The sequence below is a fragment of the Erpetoichthys calabaricus genome, chromosome 1 (genome assembly GCF_900747795.2).
Source record: "Erpetoichthys calabaricus chromosome 1, fErpCal1.3, whole genome shotgun sequence".
Lineage (NCBI taxonomy): Eukaryota > Metazoa > Chordata > Cladistia > Polypteriformes > Polypteridae > Erpetoichthys > Erpetoichthys calabaricus.
Window position 1 is genome coordinate 244,403,277 of NC_041394.2, and position 15,423 is coordinate 244,418,699.

The 15,423-nt window shown below is 38.9% G+C and overlaps 1 protein-coding gene across 1 annotated transcript in view; it reads right to left on the bottom strand.

Moving 5' to 3' along the window:
- Positions 1 to 15,423, bottom strand: part of fgd6 (FYVE, RhoGEF and PH domain containing 6) — a 178,924-nt gene that overhangs the window by 18,430 nt on the left and 145,071 nt on the right. Inside the window, exons 12-14 of the mRNA XM_028813419.2 lie at positions 11,585 to 11,653; positions 9,551 to 9,634; positions 8,404 to 8,483 (exon numbers count right to left, since the gene is read on the bottom strand). Of these exons, the coding sequence (XP_028669252.2) occupies positions 8,404 to 8,483; positions 9,551 to 9,634; positions 11,585 to 11,653 (233 nt within the window). The remainder of the gene's footprint in view (positions 1 to 8,403; positions 8,484 to 9,550; positions 9,635 to 11,584; positions 11,654 to 15,423) is intronic.

The following is a 15,423-nucleotide window of genomic DNA, read 5'->3' on the forward strand; positions in this document are numbered from 1 at the left end:
GTTCTTTAGGTGAACAAACAGGCAGGGACACCAGTACAGAGAGGAAAAATAATAGTTGCTTAAAAGACATTGGCATAAGCATAACAAGCTCCTTTTTAATACAGTGAGTGGATATTAAGTAATTCATACAGAGTCTGTTTTTGACTACCTCTGGAATGGTTAATATTTTAATGAATTATATTCAAGTATGATTTTCATTTTAAACAAAGACACCTTTTTATTGGACACACAGACAGATTAAATAGTTAGTAGTATAGGCTACAATTATTCATTTTTAAAATTAATGTACTGTACACATACATGCACTAAAATTAATCTCACATATTCTCATGAAATAGGCATGCAAATGCTTAGTACACAGTATAAGTATTTTCATTCTGATCTGTGAATTGCTTTGCAAAAGGCCTTGTGATCGAGTTCCTTATAAAACTTACAATATTAAATGGATTGGTAAAGAAAAATACACACAAAACCACCACACACACACAATTGTCGATAAGAATTTCACTAGTCTACACCCATTAAAGGGAGTTTAATAAAACAAAAGTTACTTCAAGTTAACCATTAAAAAATAAAATTCAATTATTACTATGTATGATTAAAATCAATCTTGCATATGCTTATTTGAGGTTCTACAGTAAATTGATTAATAAACATGAAAAACAACAGAGTAAAAAAACATGATACAGTACATGATTATCCCAAAACAGCACCATAAATCCCAAAACAGCACCATAAACTTAGTAGGTTTTGAACACAACTACAAAATGGGGTGCTTTGCAACAGATGAAATGTTCATTGTTTGCTATGTGTTGTGCCATGAAGTCATACTTATACAGAATTGTGCCCTCTGACTAGTATGTTCAAAAATACCAATTACCTACAAATAACTATTCTGATGTTTTAAAGTGGTACAATATTTGCTCACTGAAGTATTGATTCTGTCTATATCAGATGCGCATTAGGAGTGATACCATTAGGAGAGACTTCCTGTAGGTTACTTCCTGTGTTGTTTTGAATAGTTTCATGTGGAAGCTCTGTGTGGTGGTTAATCCCACAGAAACAGTGGTGAACAGCAACTTCTGAATATCGATAAAGAACTGAGTGTTTTGGAGGAACAGGTACAAAATGTTTGCACTCGCTATAGGCATCTGAAACCCTTGAAGCAACAACACGATGTAGGAGACCATTCTGAACCAGCTTCCCCCTCCAACTACTTGCAGCGTTTGCCTATAACCTGAAAGTGCCCGAAGCCAGAGGGTATCTGTTTAACTCTTGTGCCAACTCAGTATGGGAACACCAACAAAAAAGGGGGCCTCTGCCTCAATCGTCCAGAGAAGAACTGATGTTAAAGTTGAGCTACCATTTGAAGCTCTCAGCTCTGAACTAGCTGTCCACCAAAATGCTATTGTCTTTTTGGGGGACTCCATCATATGAAACCTTAACTGTGCACCTTCTGGCTGGAACATTTTTGTACCTTGCTTTCTTGGGGCGTATGTTCAGGACATTGTTAAAAAAGAGCTCAGTCTATCCCTGCAAAGCATCGGTGCTGTGGTTATCCACATGGGAACAAATGACATTCGCAGTCGCTGGTAGGAGGTTCTGAAAGATTACTTCAGATTGATCGGCACATTGCTTGTGAGGTGATCTGGGACTCAGCTGCTTGGATTGTCATTTCTGGACCATTTCTGATGCTTCAACATTCAGATGTAGCCTTTAGTTGGTTGTTTTCACTCAACACCTGGTTGAAGACATGCGCTAAGAATGGCTTTGTTGTATTTGAAAATGTTTTATTCATTCTGGGAGCAACAGCGGTTTTTCAGATGGACTACATCCAAACAGGCAAGGCACCAGGTTCTCTCAGACAATATAGCTAAAGTAATTAATCAGGTTTGACTATTTGAAATTCATTTTAATACCAATGAACATTATATTTTGAATCTAGCCAACCCGGTCGCTGAATTGTCTATGAGGTGAGACACAAAAATAACCGGATTGGTAAAAAAAAAATTATATATATATATATATTTATTGATGAATTAAAGCATTCTAAACATTGTCACCTTCTATATACTCCCTCTCCCGATCTCTACACCGCTCCATACGTGTCTTCCATTGATTGAAATAGTGCTGGAAGTCTTCTTGCTTGATGTTCTTCCCTCACAGGGAGCTAAATCGGGCGAATTGGGAGGATGATCGAGGACAGGAATGTTTTTGTCACTCAAAAACTGCTTTATGGAAAAAGTATTGTACACAGGAGCATTGTTTTGGTGAAGCACCCACCCCCTTCTTGACCTCTGGGCATTGAACATCTTCCACATTTTCTTGTCCTTACTTGAAACGTTTGTGTTACTGAAAAACTTGTGTGTGAGACAAACTGTGGCCATTTTGTTCAATTTCACGAGAAATTTGATGTTGATTTGATGTTCGATTTTTTTATCTGACGTTATTGCTGCAACTCGTGTAGCGATTGTTATGCAAATACTGACTGGGCTATTCCCAGGATATACCTAGTCGGTCATGTAGGAGGGGATATACAGTAGTTCTATGATTCACGTTCAGCCGACCTCCAGATGGTTTTCCAGGAAAGCCCCAAGCCCAGTCCGGTTATATATTATATATCACATGGCTGATGAAGATGACGCCGACTGGTGTGGCTGGCCGTCTGCTCGTCTCTCTAGTCTATGTTTTAACTTTGTCTTTATGTTTTAGTTTATCCCAACAGCCACTGTCCTATGATCGTGAGTCTTTACTAAACATATTTTCTGGCTTGCTTTCCTCTCAATTTTCATCTCCTGGTTGGATTTTTTGTGAACCTCCACCTTTGTTTTATTCTTCTCCTGACTTCTTCACCTGGACACCGGTGTTCACCTGCATCAGTGAATTGAATGCCCCTTGGAGACGCAAATGCACCCGCCGCCGTCGTGGGAAAAGAGCAGGAATTGCCATTAAACAACGCCGACTCAAGTCCCAGAGCTTTGTTTCCCGATGCCTGCGAGTCATTTATGACCCATCTTCTCCTGCTCAGGACTCCATCACTGGTTCATTGGCGCTGGACACCGGATTTAATCTCTCCATTTCAAGACAGCATCACTTTTCCTCGGCCTGCAATCAAGTAGTAAACACTGCTAATCTTCACACGCTCACCCATGCTCATCCTGCAGCGAGCTCTTCATCTATCAAGGCTGCTCTCTTGAACGTGAGATCAGTGTCTAATAAAACTTTTATTCTGCAAGACTTTTTTACCTCAAATAATCTGGATTTCTTCTTCATCACTGAGACTTGGATTTTAAATCGCGACTCTTCTTGTTTTACTGACTTGACTCCACCAGGTTACTCATTTTTAAAGTCTCCTCGCCTGACTCGTCGGGGGGGGGGGGGGGGGGCAATGCCACTATTTTTAAAAGTATGTTCTTGTGTCGGAGCCTTACAAGGGGTTCGTTTAGCAGCTTTAAACTCCAACTTTTCAAAGTCTGCAGCTCCCGTTGTCTACTGTTTGCCGTGGTTTATAGACCTCCTGTAATTAATGATACTTTCATTTCTGAATTCTCTGATCTCTTGGCTGATATCACCCTCTCTCATGACAAAGTTCTTATTGTTGGTGATTTCAACATTCACGTTTGTTGTCAATCGAAACCTTTGGTCAACGACTTTTTATCACTTTTGAACTCATTTGATTTTATACAGCATATTAATACGCCAACCCACTCTCTCGGTCACACCCTCGATCTCATCCTTACTCGTGATATTTCAGTGAATAATATTGATTTATGTGATGTTTCTTTTACTGATCATTTTTCTATAATGATGGACCTGAATATTACTGTCGATGTCCCTACTAATAGCTGACCCCCACGCTGCTCGCGCTTTTTAAATTCTTCTATTATATCTGATTTTAAAACCATTTTCTCTAGTCTTTATGTGCATGACCAAAATAATGATATCGATGATTCTGTCGTAAAATTTAATTCCTCCTGTAAAACGATTTTAGACTCAATTGCTCCGCCCAAGATACGTAGTAATAAGGGTAGACCTGCTCCCTGGCTTAATGAAAATACACGATCACTGCGCCGCGCCTGTTGAACTGCTGAACGGCGTTGTAAAAAAGATGGACTGATTGTCTCTAAACAGATTTTTAGGACTTCTCTTTTCAATTTCCAGGCTGAAGTTAAGATAACGAAACAAAACAATTTAGTATCCCGTCACTCAAAGAATCCTGGGGTCTTATTTAATTCAATTAATACGGCCATTCACCCCCACTCTGCGATGAGATCAAATAGCATTGTTCATTCATGTGACCAGTTTCTATCATTCTTTGTCAGCAAAATCGATATTATCCACCATGGCATTGTTCAAACGGGCTATGAACTTTCTACTATTAATCATGACATTGTCTTTGAATCCTTTGATCTAGTTTCACTTTCACAGCTAAAAAGAACTATTGACACCCTTAAACCAGCCCCCAGTCCTCTGGATATTGTACCACCACGTCTCTTAGTGGAAGCCTTTGATGTGTTGGGCTCACCCTTATTAGCCATTATCAATGATGCTATTAGTTCGGGAGTTGTGCCCTCATTTTTTTTAAACATGCTGCAGTCCGTCCCCGTCTAAAAAAGGCAGAATTAGATCCTGGAGTTTTAGCCAATTTTCGTCCAATTTCCCAACTGCCATTTCTGGCTAAAATTCTAGAAAGAATTATTTATAATCAATTGGTTGATCACCTTAACTCCAATAATTTATTTGAGATCTACCAATCTGGCTTTAGGCATTATCATAGTGTTGAAACGGCACTCCTGAAAGTGTTCAACGACATCTCTCTTATTACTGACTCAGGTGATGCGGCAGTCCTTCTCCTCCTTGACCTGTCCGCTGCCTTTGACACTATTGACCATGAGATATTGCTGTTGAGGCTTGAACATCTTGTTGGGCTTAAAGGGGCTGCTCTTAACTGGTTCAGGTCATATTTAACTGGTAGACACTTTTCAGTGACTTTTAATTCCTCTTCTTCATCTACTGCTCCTCTTAAATATGGTGTTCCTCAGGGATCCATTTTGGGTCCTATTTTATTCTCTATACTATATACCTTCACCCTATTGGAGCGATTTTTAGGAAATTTAACATTTCTTTTCACTGCTATGCTGATGATACTCATGTTTATATTCCTGTCTGCAACTCTACAACAAATCAACTCCACAACTGTCTCTCTGAACTAAGATCATGGATGGCTAATAATTTTCTTGATCTAAATCAAAATAAAACAGAGGTGCTTACAGTGGGTCCATCAGCTAAAGCCCAAATTGGTCTTGGACGTCTCGACTCTTTCTCTGTCTTTTCCAAACCTCAAGTCCGCAATCTTGGTGTTACCTTTGATAGTAACCTCTCTTTTGAGAAACAAGTAAATTCTGTAGTCAAGAGTTGCTTTTTCCAACTTTGTCTATTAGGTAAGATAAAACCTTTTTTATTTTCTAGGGATCTTGAGATAGCTACTCATGCGTTTATTTTTTCTCGCCTCGATTACTGCAACTCGCTGTATTCTGGGATTAACAGATCCCTGATACAAAGGTTACAGTTGGTCCAAAATGCTGCCGCTCACTTTCTGGTTTCTCCTATTTTAGCTTCTCTACACTGGCTGCCTGTCAGTTTCCGAATTGATTTTAAAATCTTGCTGCTAGTTTTTAAATCTTTACATGGGCTTGCTCCTGCCTATTTATCTGAACTGTGTGTTTTACATCAGCCATCTAGAGTGCTTAGATCTTCTGGTCAGCTGTCTCTGGTTGTCCCTCATACCAAGTGTAAAACCAAGGGGGACAGGGCTTTTGCAGCTGCTGCGCCTCGCCTGTGGAACTCTTTACCTCATCATATAAAGGAGTCGTCTACAACTGAACTGTTTAAAACAAGACTAAAGACTCATTTCTATTCACTTGCATTCCATGACCTTCAGTAATACTGATGGTTTCCTCTTTCTGATTATATAACATTACTTCTATTTATTATGTATTTTATTTTATGTTCATATATTTTATTTCTATTTATGTTTTATGTTAATTTGTTTTGTTTTTCTTTTATTCTATTATTGTGAAGCACTTTGGCCACAGCATTACTATGTTGTTTTAAATGTGCTATATAAATAAATTGACATTGACATTATTACTGGTTACATTTGGCTTTAATGCATTAATTACAATATATGCTGAGGGATTAATGTCCACAATTTAATAAATATCTCTCTCATTAATTGTTGGATGAAATCATACCAACAGGTAACTTATAAAATGACCTTACAAAGTATCAGTACTCTGACTATTAAATCATTCTGTCTAAAGAAAAATAATAATAGTAATGCTGATTTAAACAATCTACATAGTGCTAGTCTTATTTACTGTAAACCCATGCTTGAATATGATCATTCTGCAGTGGTTTCACCAATAGATGTGTACTTTATCAGCCCTACAGTAACATACCGTGGACTAGCTAAAGAGTCCAGATTAAGTGGGGCAAACATAAATAACTTAATTGCTATTTCAAGGTGCCCAACACTCTGATGTAGCAACCAAGATCATAAATGTGACTTTACTAAATATAAGAGAATCAGTAAGACTTTCTACATTAACAATCTTATAAATGGCAGGAAAACAGACTTTCTTAGATTGATTGAAACATGGACCAGTGCTAATGGTGTAGCAGTGTTAATTGAAGCACCACCTCCAAATTACAATTTTGCTCATTTAGTTTACCAAGATGAAAAGGCAAAGGTTTAGCAAGTATTTTCTCAAGTCGATTAAACTGTACAGTGATCCCTCGCTATATCGCGCTTCGCCTTTCGCGGCTTCACTCCATCGCGGATTTTATATGTAAGCATATTTAAATATATATCGCGGATTTTTCTCTGCTTCACGGGTTTCTGCGGACAATGGGTCTTTTAATTTCTGGTACATGCTTCCTCAGTTGGTTTGCCCAGTTGATTTCATACAAGGGACGCTATTGGCAGATGGCTGAGAAGCTACCCAACTTACTTTCTCTCTCTCTCTTGCGCTGACGTAGGGGGGTGTGAGCAGGGGGGCTGTTCGCACACCTAGACGATAGGGACGTTGCTACCTTCTGTGTGCAGCTGCTTCCTGAAGGACATGCTGCACGGTGCTTCGCATACTTAAAAGCTCAAAGGGCACGTAGTGATTTTTGACTTTATTTTTCTCTGGCTCTCTCTCTCTCCCTGCTCCTGACGGAGGGGGTGTGAGCTGCCGCCTTCAACAGCTTTGTACCGGCGGTGCTTCGCATACTTAAAAGCCAAACAGCCCTATTGATTTTTTTTTTGACTGCTTGCTTTGTTCTCTCTCCTGACGCGCACTCCTTTGAAAAGGAAGATATGTTTGCATTCTTTTAATTGTGAGACGGAACTGTCATCTCTGTCTTGTCATGGAGCACAGTTTAAACTTTTGAAAAAGAGACAAATGTTTGTTTGCAGTGTTTGAATAACGTTCCTGTCTCTCTACAACCTCCTGTGTTTCTGCGCAAATCTGTGACCCAAGCATGACAATAAAAAAATAACCATATAAACATATGGTTTCTACTTCGCGGATTTTCTTATTTCGCGGGTGGCTCTGGAACGCAACCCCCGCGATGGAGGAGGGATTACTGTATAGCTACCAGTTTTTGGCACTTTTCATGTCCTTCAAGTAGCTTGACATAGTTATTCAAAGAGTGACACCATCTCTCTTATTGGCCATTTATAGACCTCCTAAATATAATGCACCCTTCATTTAGAAATTCTCAGACTTCATATCTATAATAACTAATTAGATCGATAGCAATTGTGGGGGATTTCAATATTCATGTTGTCATCAGATCTTGAAGTGGATGATCTGTAAAAGCAGTAAATTATACCTGATTCCACATCCATCAGCAAAGAAGAGAAATGGGAGGCTACAGTGGGTATGTAGTCTTCAAAACTGGGCAGCTGAAGACTGGAAAGATATTGCTGGTGCTTGAACTGATGAATGCTAGTAGTGTAATTTTGACAGGGGTGCCTTAAGACACATTGAGTCTCTTAATACTAAATGAGTGTTACTGGACTACCAAACTATATGTAAGTTTTAAGTACATCAGGAGGTTGACAAAGTCAATGTGTGGCTAGAAATCTGCAGGAACTGTGTTATGTTAACAAATCACCATGGACCAGAACTCAAATGGATTTTTCTTTAGCACCTTGCTGAATCAATGCTTTGAAGAATAAACAATGTACTGAAGGGAAAATGGGGTTTTACTCAGTACCGTTTGTATTAGTGAGCCATCACCTAAGAAGAATGTATCAAACAGCATGTTGAAGGCATTAAAGTACTTTTAACATCTAATTGCTTAACCAAATTTAAAAAATGAATCAATCCTTGTGTTACATTTAACTCATACCTGGCTGACAGAATAAATGAACGCTCCACGCTTTCAATATTTATTTCATTCTGGTATGCTTCTTGTGTAGGCTTGCTAACCTTTATAAACAAAACAAAACAAAATAAAAAACTGGTTCCAGATATGTTTAAGTTTATGTTTCACATATTGTTACAACATATCAGGGCACTTCTAAAGTCACTGATGGAACAATGCAATCATTTACAAAGTGATGCACTCATAACCAAGTCTGTTGACTGTAATCAATGACAAAAGGAATAATAGGAGGAAATATAAAGGAGATCTTCCTTAAAAGGAGGAGCTTTCCCTTTTGACATATAGGGTTATTTTAATATTTACCAATGCCTGTTTCAATTGCCCACACAAGTTTTTAAACCTGTTGTTTGAATTTAACCATGAATTTCTTTTCTAAAAAAAATACACAACCTACATCTTGATAGAACCAAACTACCATCTTCTTTACTTGCTCATTTTACTACTTACAGTATATGAAAAAAAACAAACCAACGTCTTTTCCAAGAAGTGACAATAGTAAACATTCCCACATTAGAAGTGCATTGCTATCTCTACTTCCTAACTCAAAATTCAAACATAAAATACTAACTGCTGAAATAATCTGAAAAAAAGGCTTGAACACCTAAAATGCAATATTTACTTAAGTGTCAAGTAGGATCAATGTATATTTGAAAGATATGCAAGAAAGGTTTTAATATTAAAATGTTATTAAATGATATTAAAATAGGAGGGGATGATGTCTTGTGTCTTTTGGTACAAACACCACACACAGATGGTTTGGGTTATCAAAACGGCATAGAAAGCATTATATTAAAAGGGATAAACTGTACAAAGACTTGAAAGGAATGGGGCATAGTCATGAATTCTGTTTATATACAGAACGTCTGTTAAAATAATCTTAATGTGATGTAGAGATGAGAGGTACTTTTCACTCAAAGAATTAACGTTAACCATGATTATCATTTAACATCAACAAAAAAAAATTCTGCATATGGTAACAAAATAAAACACTTTTTATTGATCATAAACATGTAATTATAAACAGGTTAGCTTTAGCACACATATAAACAATGTAATAATTTGTCCAGCAATAAACCAGTCAAAGCTTCGTTCAGAGGGAAAAATGTCTTACCTTCATTCCTGCTAAAGAAAGCATATTGTTCAGCTTATACATTCCAGATTGAACAGGAGTTGTATACAACAGTGCATCATTGAACTGAAAACAAGAAAAAATGGTCATTATCAGCATTTATGTATTATAATCTAAAATACTGAACTGTGCAATAGACATTCGTTTCCTAATAATTTAACTTGGTTATTTTACTTAACTATATTATGAACAGCATCTAGAATTCATCCATGAAGTGAAATCAGTTAATGAGTTGTGCAAAAAAAAAAAAAAATACTGGTCTGGAAATCCTTACCAAGCCTGTTAATTGTAGGGGTTGACATAAGAGCGGCTGAAGTCATTCATCTTACATTATCTCCTAATGTAATATCCTCATCCAGGTGGATGCTACACTTTGATGGTGGTTTTAAGTGGCTTTTATGCCAATAAAATAACACACACACTGCATGTTACAAATTACACCAGGAAAATTTGATAAGCAATACATTCCATTAATGCTGTTTTTCATAATAAATTGTGAAAATGAAACTAGATATTCAATTGAAAAAAATTACTAGAATGACTGAAGTTGAGGCTTTATCAAAACACTGGTAAATATTTAGCAATTTCCACTACTCAACATTGTATTTTTATCCTTTGATTTTTTATATGAAGCCTATCATGAAATTATTATTAAAGAAAATTGTATTGCAAATATTATTACAACTTGGTCTCCTTCATAATAGATCCCTTTTGAAGCAACATACTGCCTCTATCTGCTGTTCCACAACTGAAAGGATCCCTGGAATTGTTCTTCCGAGAGGTCTGTCAGTGTATTGGTAATGGCTTTTTGCATGCTTTCATTTGAAATCTGTATTCTTTTTAGTAAGTCTTGAACATTAGAAGAAGAGAAGGAAAAGGATGACATCTAGTGAATGCAACATCTGCAACACATGCTTGAAGGCATGAAAGTTCATAATATCACATGGTCAATGAGTGCAATTAAATGGTGGAGAATACAATATTTTGCAATTTCCTGTTTAAGACAGTTTCACACCAATGAAAAACTTAAGTACAGACTTTAAACCTGATCTTCACAAGTATTGTCTGTTGCTCTGGAGGGCTGCAGTGGCTGCAAGTTTTCATTCTAACCCCTTTCTTAATTAGTGACCTGTTTTTGCTGCTAATTAATTTCTTTAGAATTACTTTTAATTAAATTGTTTTTTAAGATTTGTTTCCCTGAATTTCTTCATCATTCCTCTGAATTGCTTCATTTTTTTCCTTAAATGGCACTCAAACAGAAATGAAATGAGCAGTGAGTAGACCAACTAAGTCAGGGCCTCAAACTTCAAACAATTTCACTTCAAGCAGTTGCTTAATTAGGCGCCGATTCTTGTTGTTAATTAAACCCATTCTTTAATTCCATGGCTTGTTGCTGCTCTCATTGTGCAATAGCATACATTTCTGAAATTGTTGATTTTATCTTTTCTAAGAGTACTGTTAAAATGTTTTGTGGACCTGAGCAGATCAACATTCCTGAAACCCTCATCTTTCTTTATTTTCAGATACTGTATGATGGACAGTTTGCTGGTCATGTTTTGGCTCATTTTGTATCTCACTGTTTGGTAGCTAATTAAGGAAAAAAACAATTAAGGGGTCAGAGTCTTCAAGAGCAAGTCAATTATAATTAATTCAAAAGAAGTTTATTAGCAGCAAAAACATGTCACTAATTAAGAAAAGGGTTAGAATGAAAACCTGCAGCCACTATGGCCCTCCAGGACCAGAATTTGAGAGTCCTGCTCTATTGTGACATTTGTCGCTTAATTTGATAACATAATGCTGCCTGACATACCCTGATGGGATTGACAAACATTGTTAGGTATTTCATGATTACCTGCAATACAAATGATGCAATTAAACAGCAACAGGCCATATTGTGTCAAAGATTAACTTTCTTTTGCTTCTCAATGCAAGTGCTGCATTTGTCTATTAGTGATGTTTAATATTAGTTTTTTTTTTTTTTTTTTTTTTTTTTTTTGCCCTCAAAAGGACTCTTACCAAAAAGAACATCCGAGGCTGCATGACCTTACGGGAAAGTTTCATCAGCGTTCCTTCCTTTAAAAATACCTGTTTGAGTCACAAACACAGAAAAAATTAACCATCTGTGAGATAAGCTCATTAAGTAAACAACATTGTGTATATATATATATATATATATATATAGCTTATGAAAGAATACTGGAAATACTGTAAAGGATTGCCTTGCTGGGTTTTTGTCCCAAACACATGTGTTAGGTTAATTTGAGAATCTAACTTTGCAATAGTGGTTTTCCATCTAGATGAGGTTCCCGTCTTGCATCTAGTGTTGCTGGGAAAGGCAGTATGGATTCTTAATTGGATTAAGCAGTTTTAAAATTGTGAAATTGCTCTAGATGTGCATGTGCTTTGTGTATGTAACAAAGAGGTCAACATTTACTGGAAAGAGGAGGACAGTGAAAATATGTGCTCTCACAGACCATACAGAGGGGCAGTTGTTTTGCAAATGCAGTCAATTTGGAAAGTCAATAAAAACAGTTTACGGAGTTAAGTTTCTTCATCTCTTCTATTGAACTGAACATCCTATAACTCAGTATCCCTCTAAGGCTGTATTTTCACCGTGTTAATAGACTGATGTCCTGTGTAGGATTTTTTTTTTTTTTAATCTACTCGGCCATTTACTAGACCCACTTGTATCCAGTACAAGATTACACAAGAAAAACATCTATCACAGCAGCATCATGCAGGGCAATCTTCCCCCCAAGCATGTCAACACTCATTCACTCACACAGTAGCACTTTCACTGAAAACCACCACAAAGCATAATGAATCAAAATAAAACTTTTTTTTAAACAGTAATTTACAATAGCATTATATGAAAAACAAAAACTTGATATCCCTTTAACTTTATTTAGACAATAATCTATATAGGTTTTTCAACCTGACACCATGAAATCAACATATATGAGATTAAAGATCCCAAGCTGGTAGCACAGGATTTTGCTGTTATTGCTGCGAAGGGGAGTAAAAAGTTTGGTGTCGGTGGACACCTAGGGGGATTAACAGGAGGAATCCACCACCTCTAAACCAGGTGTACAAAGAAAAAAACATTTTTCCCTCCAATATACAATAAATGCTTAATATATATATATTGTGGCACCCGGCTGGGGTTCCTACCCGGACGGGATGCCCAGGAGGACCGGAGGAGGGCTTGTGCCTCCTCCAGAACACGAGGGGGCGTCCGCCCTGGTTGCTTTGGGGGCCACGGGTACAGAGCATGGAAGCTCAACCCTGTAGGGGCCCGTGGTCGCTGCCAGGGGGCGCCCCGATGCCTTGGGGAAGAGGATTGGGGACACCCGGAGGACTTCCGGATATACCGGCAGAGCTTCCGCCACACAGGGGTGTGACTACAGAAACCCTCAGGAAGCACCTGGAGTCCTTCCGGGGTGTATAAAAGGGGTCGCCTCCCTCCAGTCAGGGGCAAGAGTCGGGTGGAAGTGGATGAAGCTTGGTGGAGAGGAGTAGAGGCGGACCAGAGACCGAGAGAAGGCATTGTGCGGTGGCCAAGGACTTGAGGGGTGATTGGTGCTGCGGCACTGGGTTTGTGCTCACGGTAAGTGTAAATAGTAGTTGTGAATAAACGTGTGTGGTTTAATCATCATGTCTACCTGTCTGTGTCCGGGCGTTCCCCACAATATATAAATATATATATATATATATATATCCATCCATCCATCCGTCTCCCGCTTATCCGAGGTCGGGTCGCGGGGGCAGCAGCTTGAGCAGAGATGCCCAGACTTCCCTCTCCCCAGCCACTTCTTCTAGCTCTTCCGGGAGAATCCCAAGGCGTTCCCAGGCCAGTCGAGAGACATAGTCCCTCCAACGTGTCCTGGGTCTTCCCCAGGGCCTCCTCCCGGTTAGACGTGCCCGGAACACCTCACCAGGGAGGTGTCCAGGAGGCATCCTGATCAGATGCCCGAGCCACCTCATCTGACTCCTCTCGATGCGGAGGAGCAGCGGCTCTACTCTGAGCCCCTCCCGGATGACTGAGCTTCTCACCCTGTCTTTAAGGGAAAGCCCAGACACCCTGCGGAGGAAACTCATTTCAGCCGCTTGTATTCGCGATCTCGTTCTTTCGGTCACTACCCATAGTTCATGACCATAGGTGAGGGTAGGAACATAGATTGACTGGTAAATTGAGAGCTTCGCCTTGCGGTTCAGCTCCTTTTTCACCACGACAGACCGATGCAGAGCCCGCATTACTGCGGATGCCGCACCGATCCGCCTGTCGATCTCACACTCCATTCTTCCCTCACTCGTGAACAAGACCCCGAGATACTTGAACTCCTCCACTTGGGGCAGGATCTCGCTACCAACCCTGAGAGGGCACTCCACCCTTTTTTTTTTTTTTTAATATTATTATATTTATATATATATATATATATATATATATATATATATATATATATATATATATATATATACACACACACACTTTTTAAGTCTTGCCATGTCATAAAGAGTTTTGGACAGATTCTCCATGCGAGGAGTTGAGTTTTTTAATTTCAAATAAAACAGAACATCAGTTACATACTGAGTTATTAAAGATGACTTGGAGTTCTTCCAGTTAAGATAATTCTCCGTGCTAGTAGTGTGGTATAGGCTATTACAATTGATTTGTTTCTATCCACTTTAAGCTCATCTGGGAGTACACCAAATATAGCTATGAATGTGTTATGAGTGATTGTGACACCAAAACTGTCCAATAAATATTTAAAGATTTTTGTGTAAAATTGTTCATTTGGTGTATTCCCAAAACATATGGCCCGGTGATGCTGGGGCTAGATGGTAACACTCGCTAGTTGGTCCTTGCCCTGGGTACATTTTGGACAATTTATTTATTTTTAAACTTTTATTTAATTTACATGGGGACTTACCCCCTGCTCGCTTTGCTCGCCAACCTCCTTTTTCTGCACTACGCGCCAGCCACTTTGCATCTCTGCCACTCGTGTTGTGAAGAGGGGGGCTGAACGCACCCCAAGGAGACGTTCTCGCTCCTCCAAAAACCCCACTTAAACAGTGATAGAATGGGAAACAAATAGTTTTTTTTGTTTACCTCCTCTTTGCTCAATCAGCTGCTGGCTTACCGCCACTTCAAACATTTAAAAGCCTGTACAGCAGCTATCCTACTCTTTGTCATTTATTTCTGGCCCCAGGTGTGGTTAAATCTTGAGACATGAGTTCTTGATATTTTTTAGTTTATCGTTTAAAAACGGAATAAGAATCTGAAAATCTAACAACATCACATTGAAGTTTGATAAATTCTGAAAAGAATGATACCAAACATTATATATATTATATATATATATATATATACTGTATATTGTGATGGATGGCCGGCTAAATATTCCAGCCCACACCTCCAGGCCGCCAGGTGGAGCCCTCCCAACAGCATGGAGGTTCCCCAAATTCCAGCAGGGCCTTATGGACCTTGTAGTTTGTATACACAGCCCTGCTGGATACCTTGGGAACCACCGGGAGTCGCTGTAGGGAGGCTGTCGGACTCTTACGTGCCCTATAACCCGGAAGTGCGTCATGATCACATGACAAGAAGAAACGACGTGCTTCCGGTTTGAAGAAACGGACTTTTACCCTGACCCGGAAGTAATGAGAACTTGTGGATTGTGAGACAGGAACACTTCCGGGTCGGGGAATATAAAAGGACCATGGGAAAGCCCAGACGTTGAGCTGAGCTGGGTGGAAGGGTGGCAACGCGTCTGGGAGTGTGGAGGATTGTATTAATTGATTACTGGTAATTTATGAGTATTGTGGAGTGGAGGGTGCTTTGTGCACATTATTAT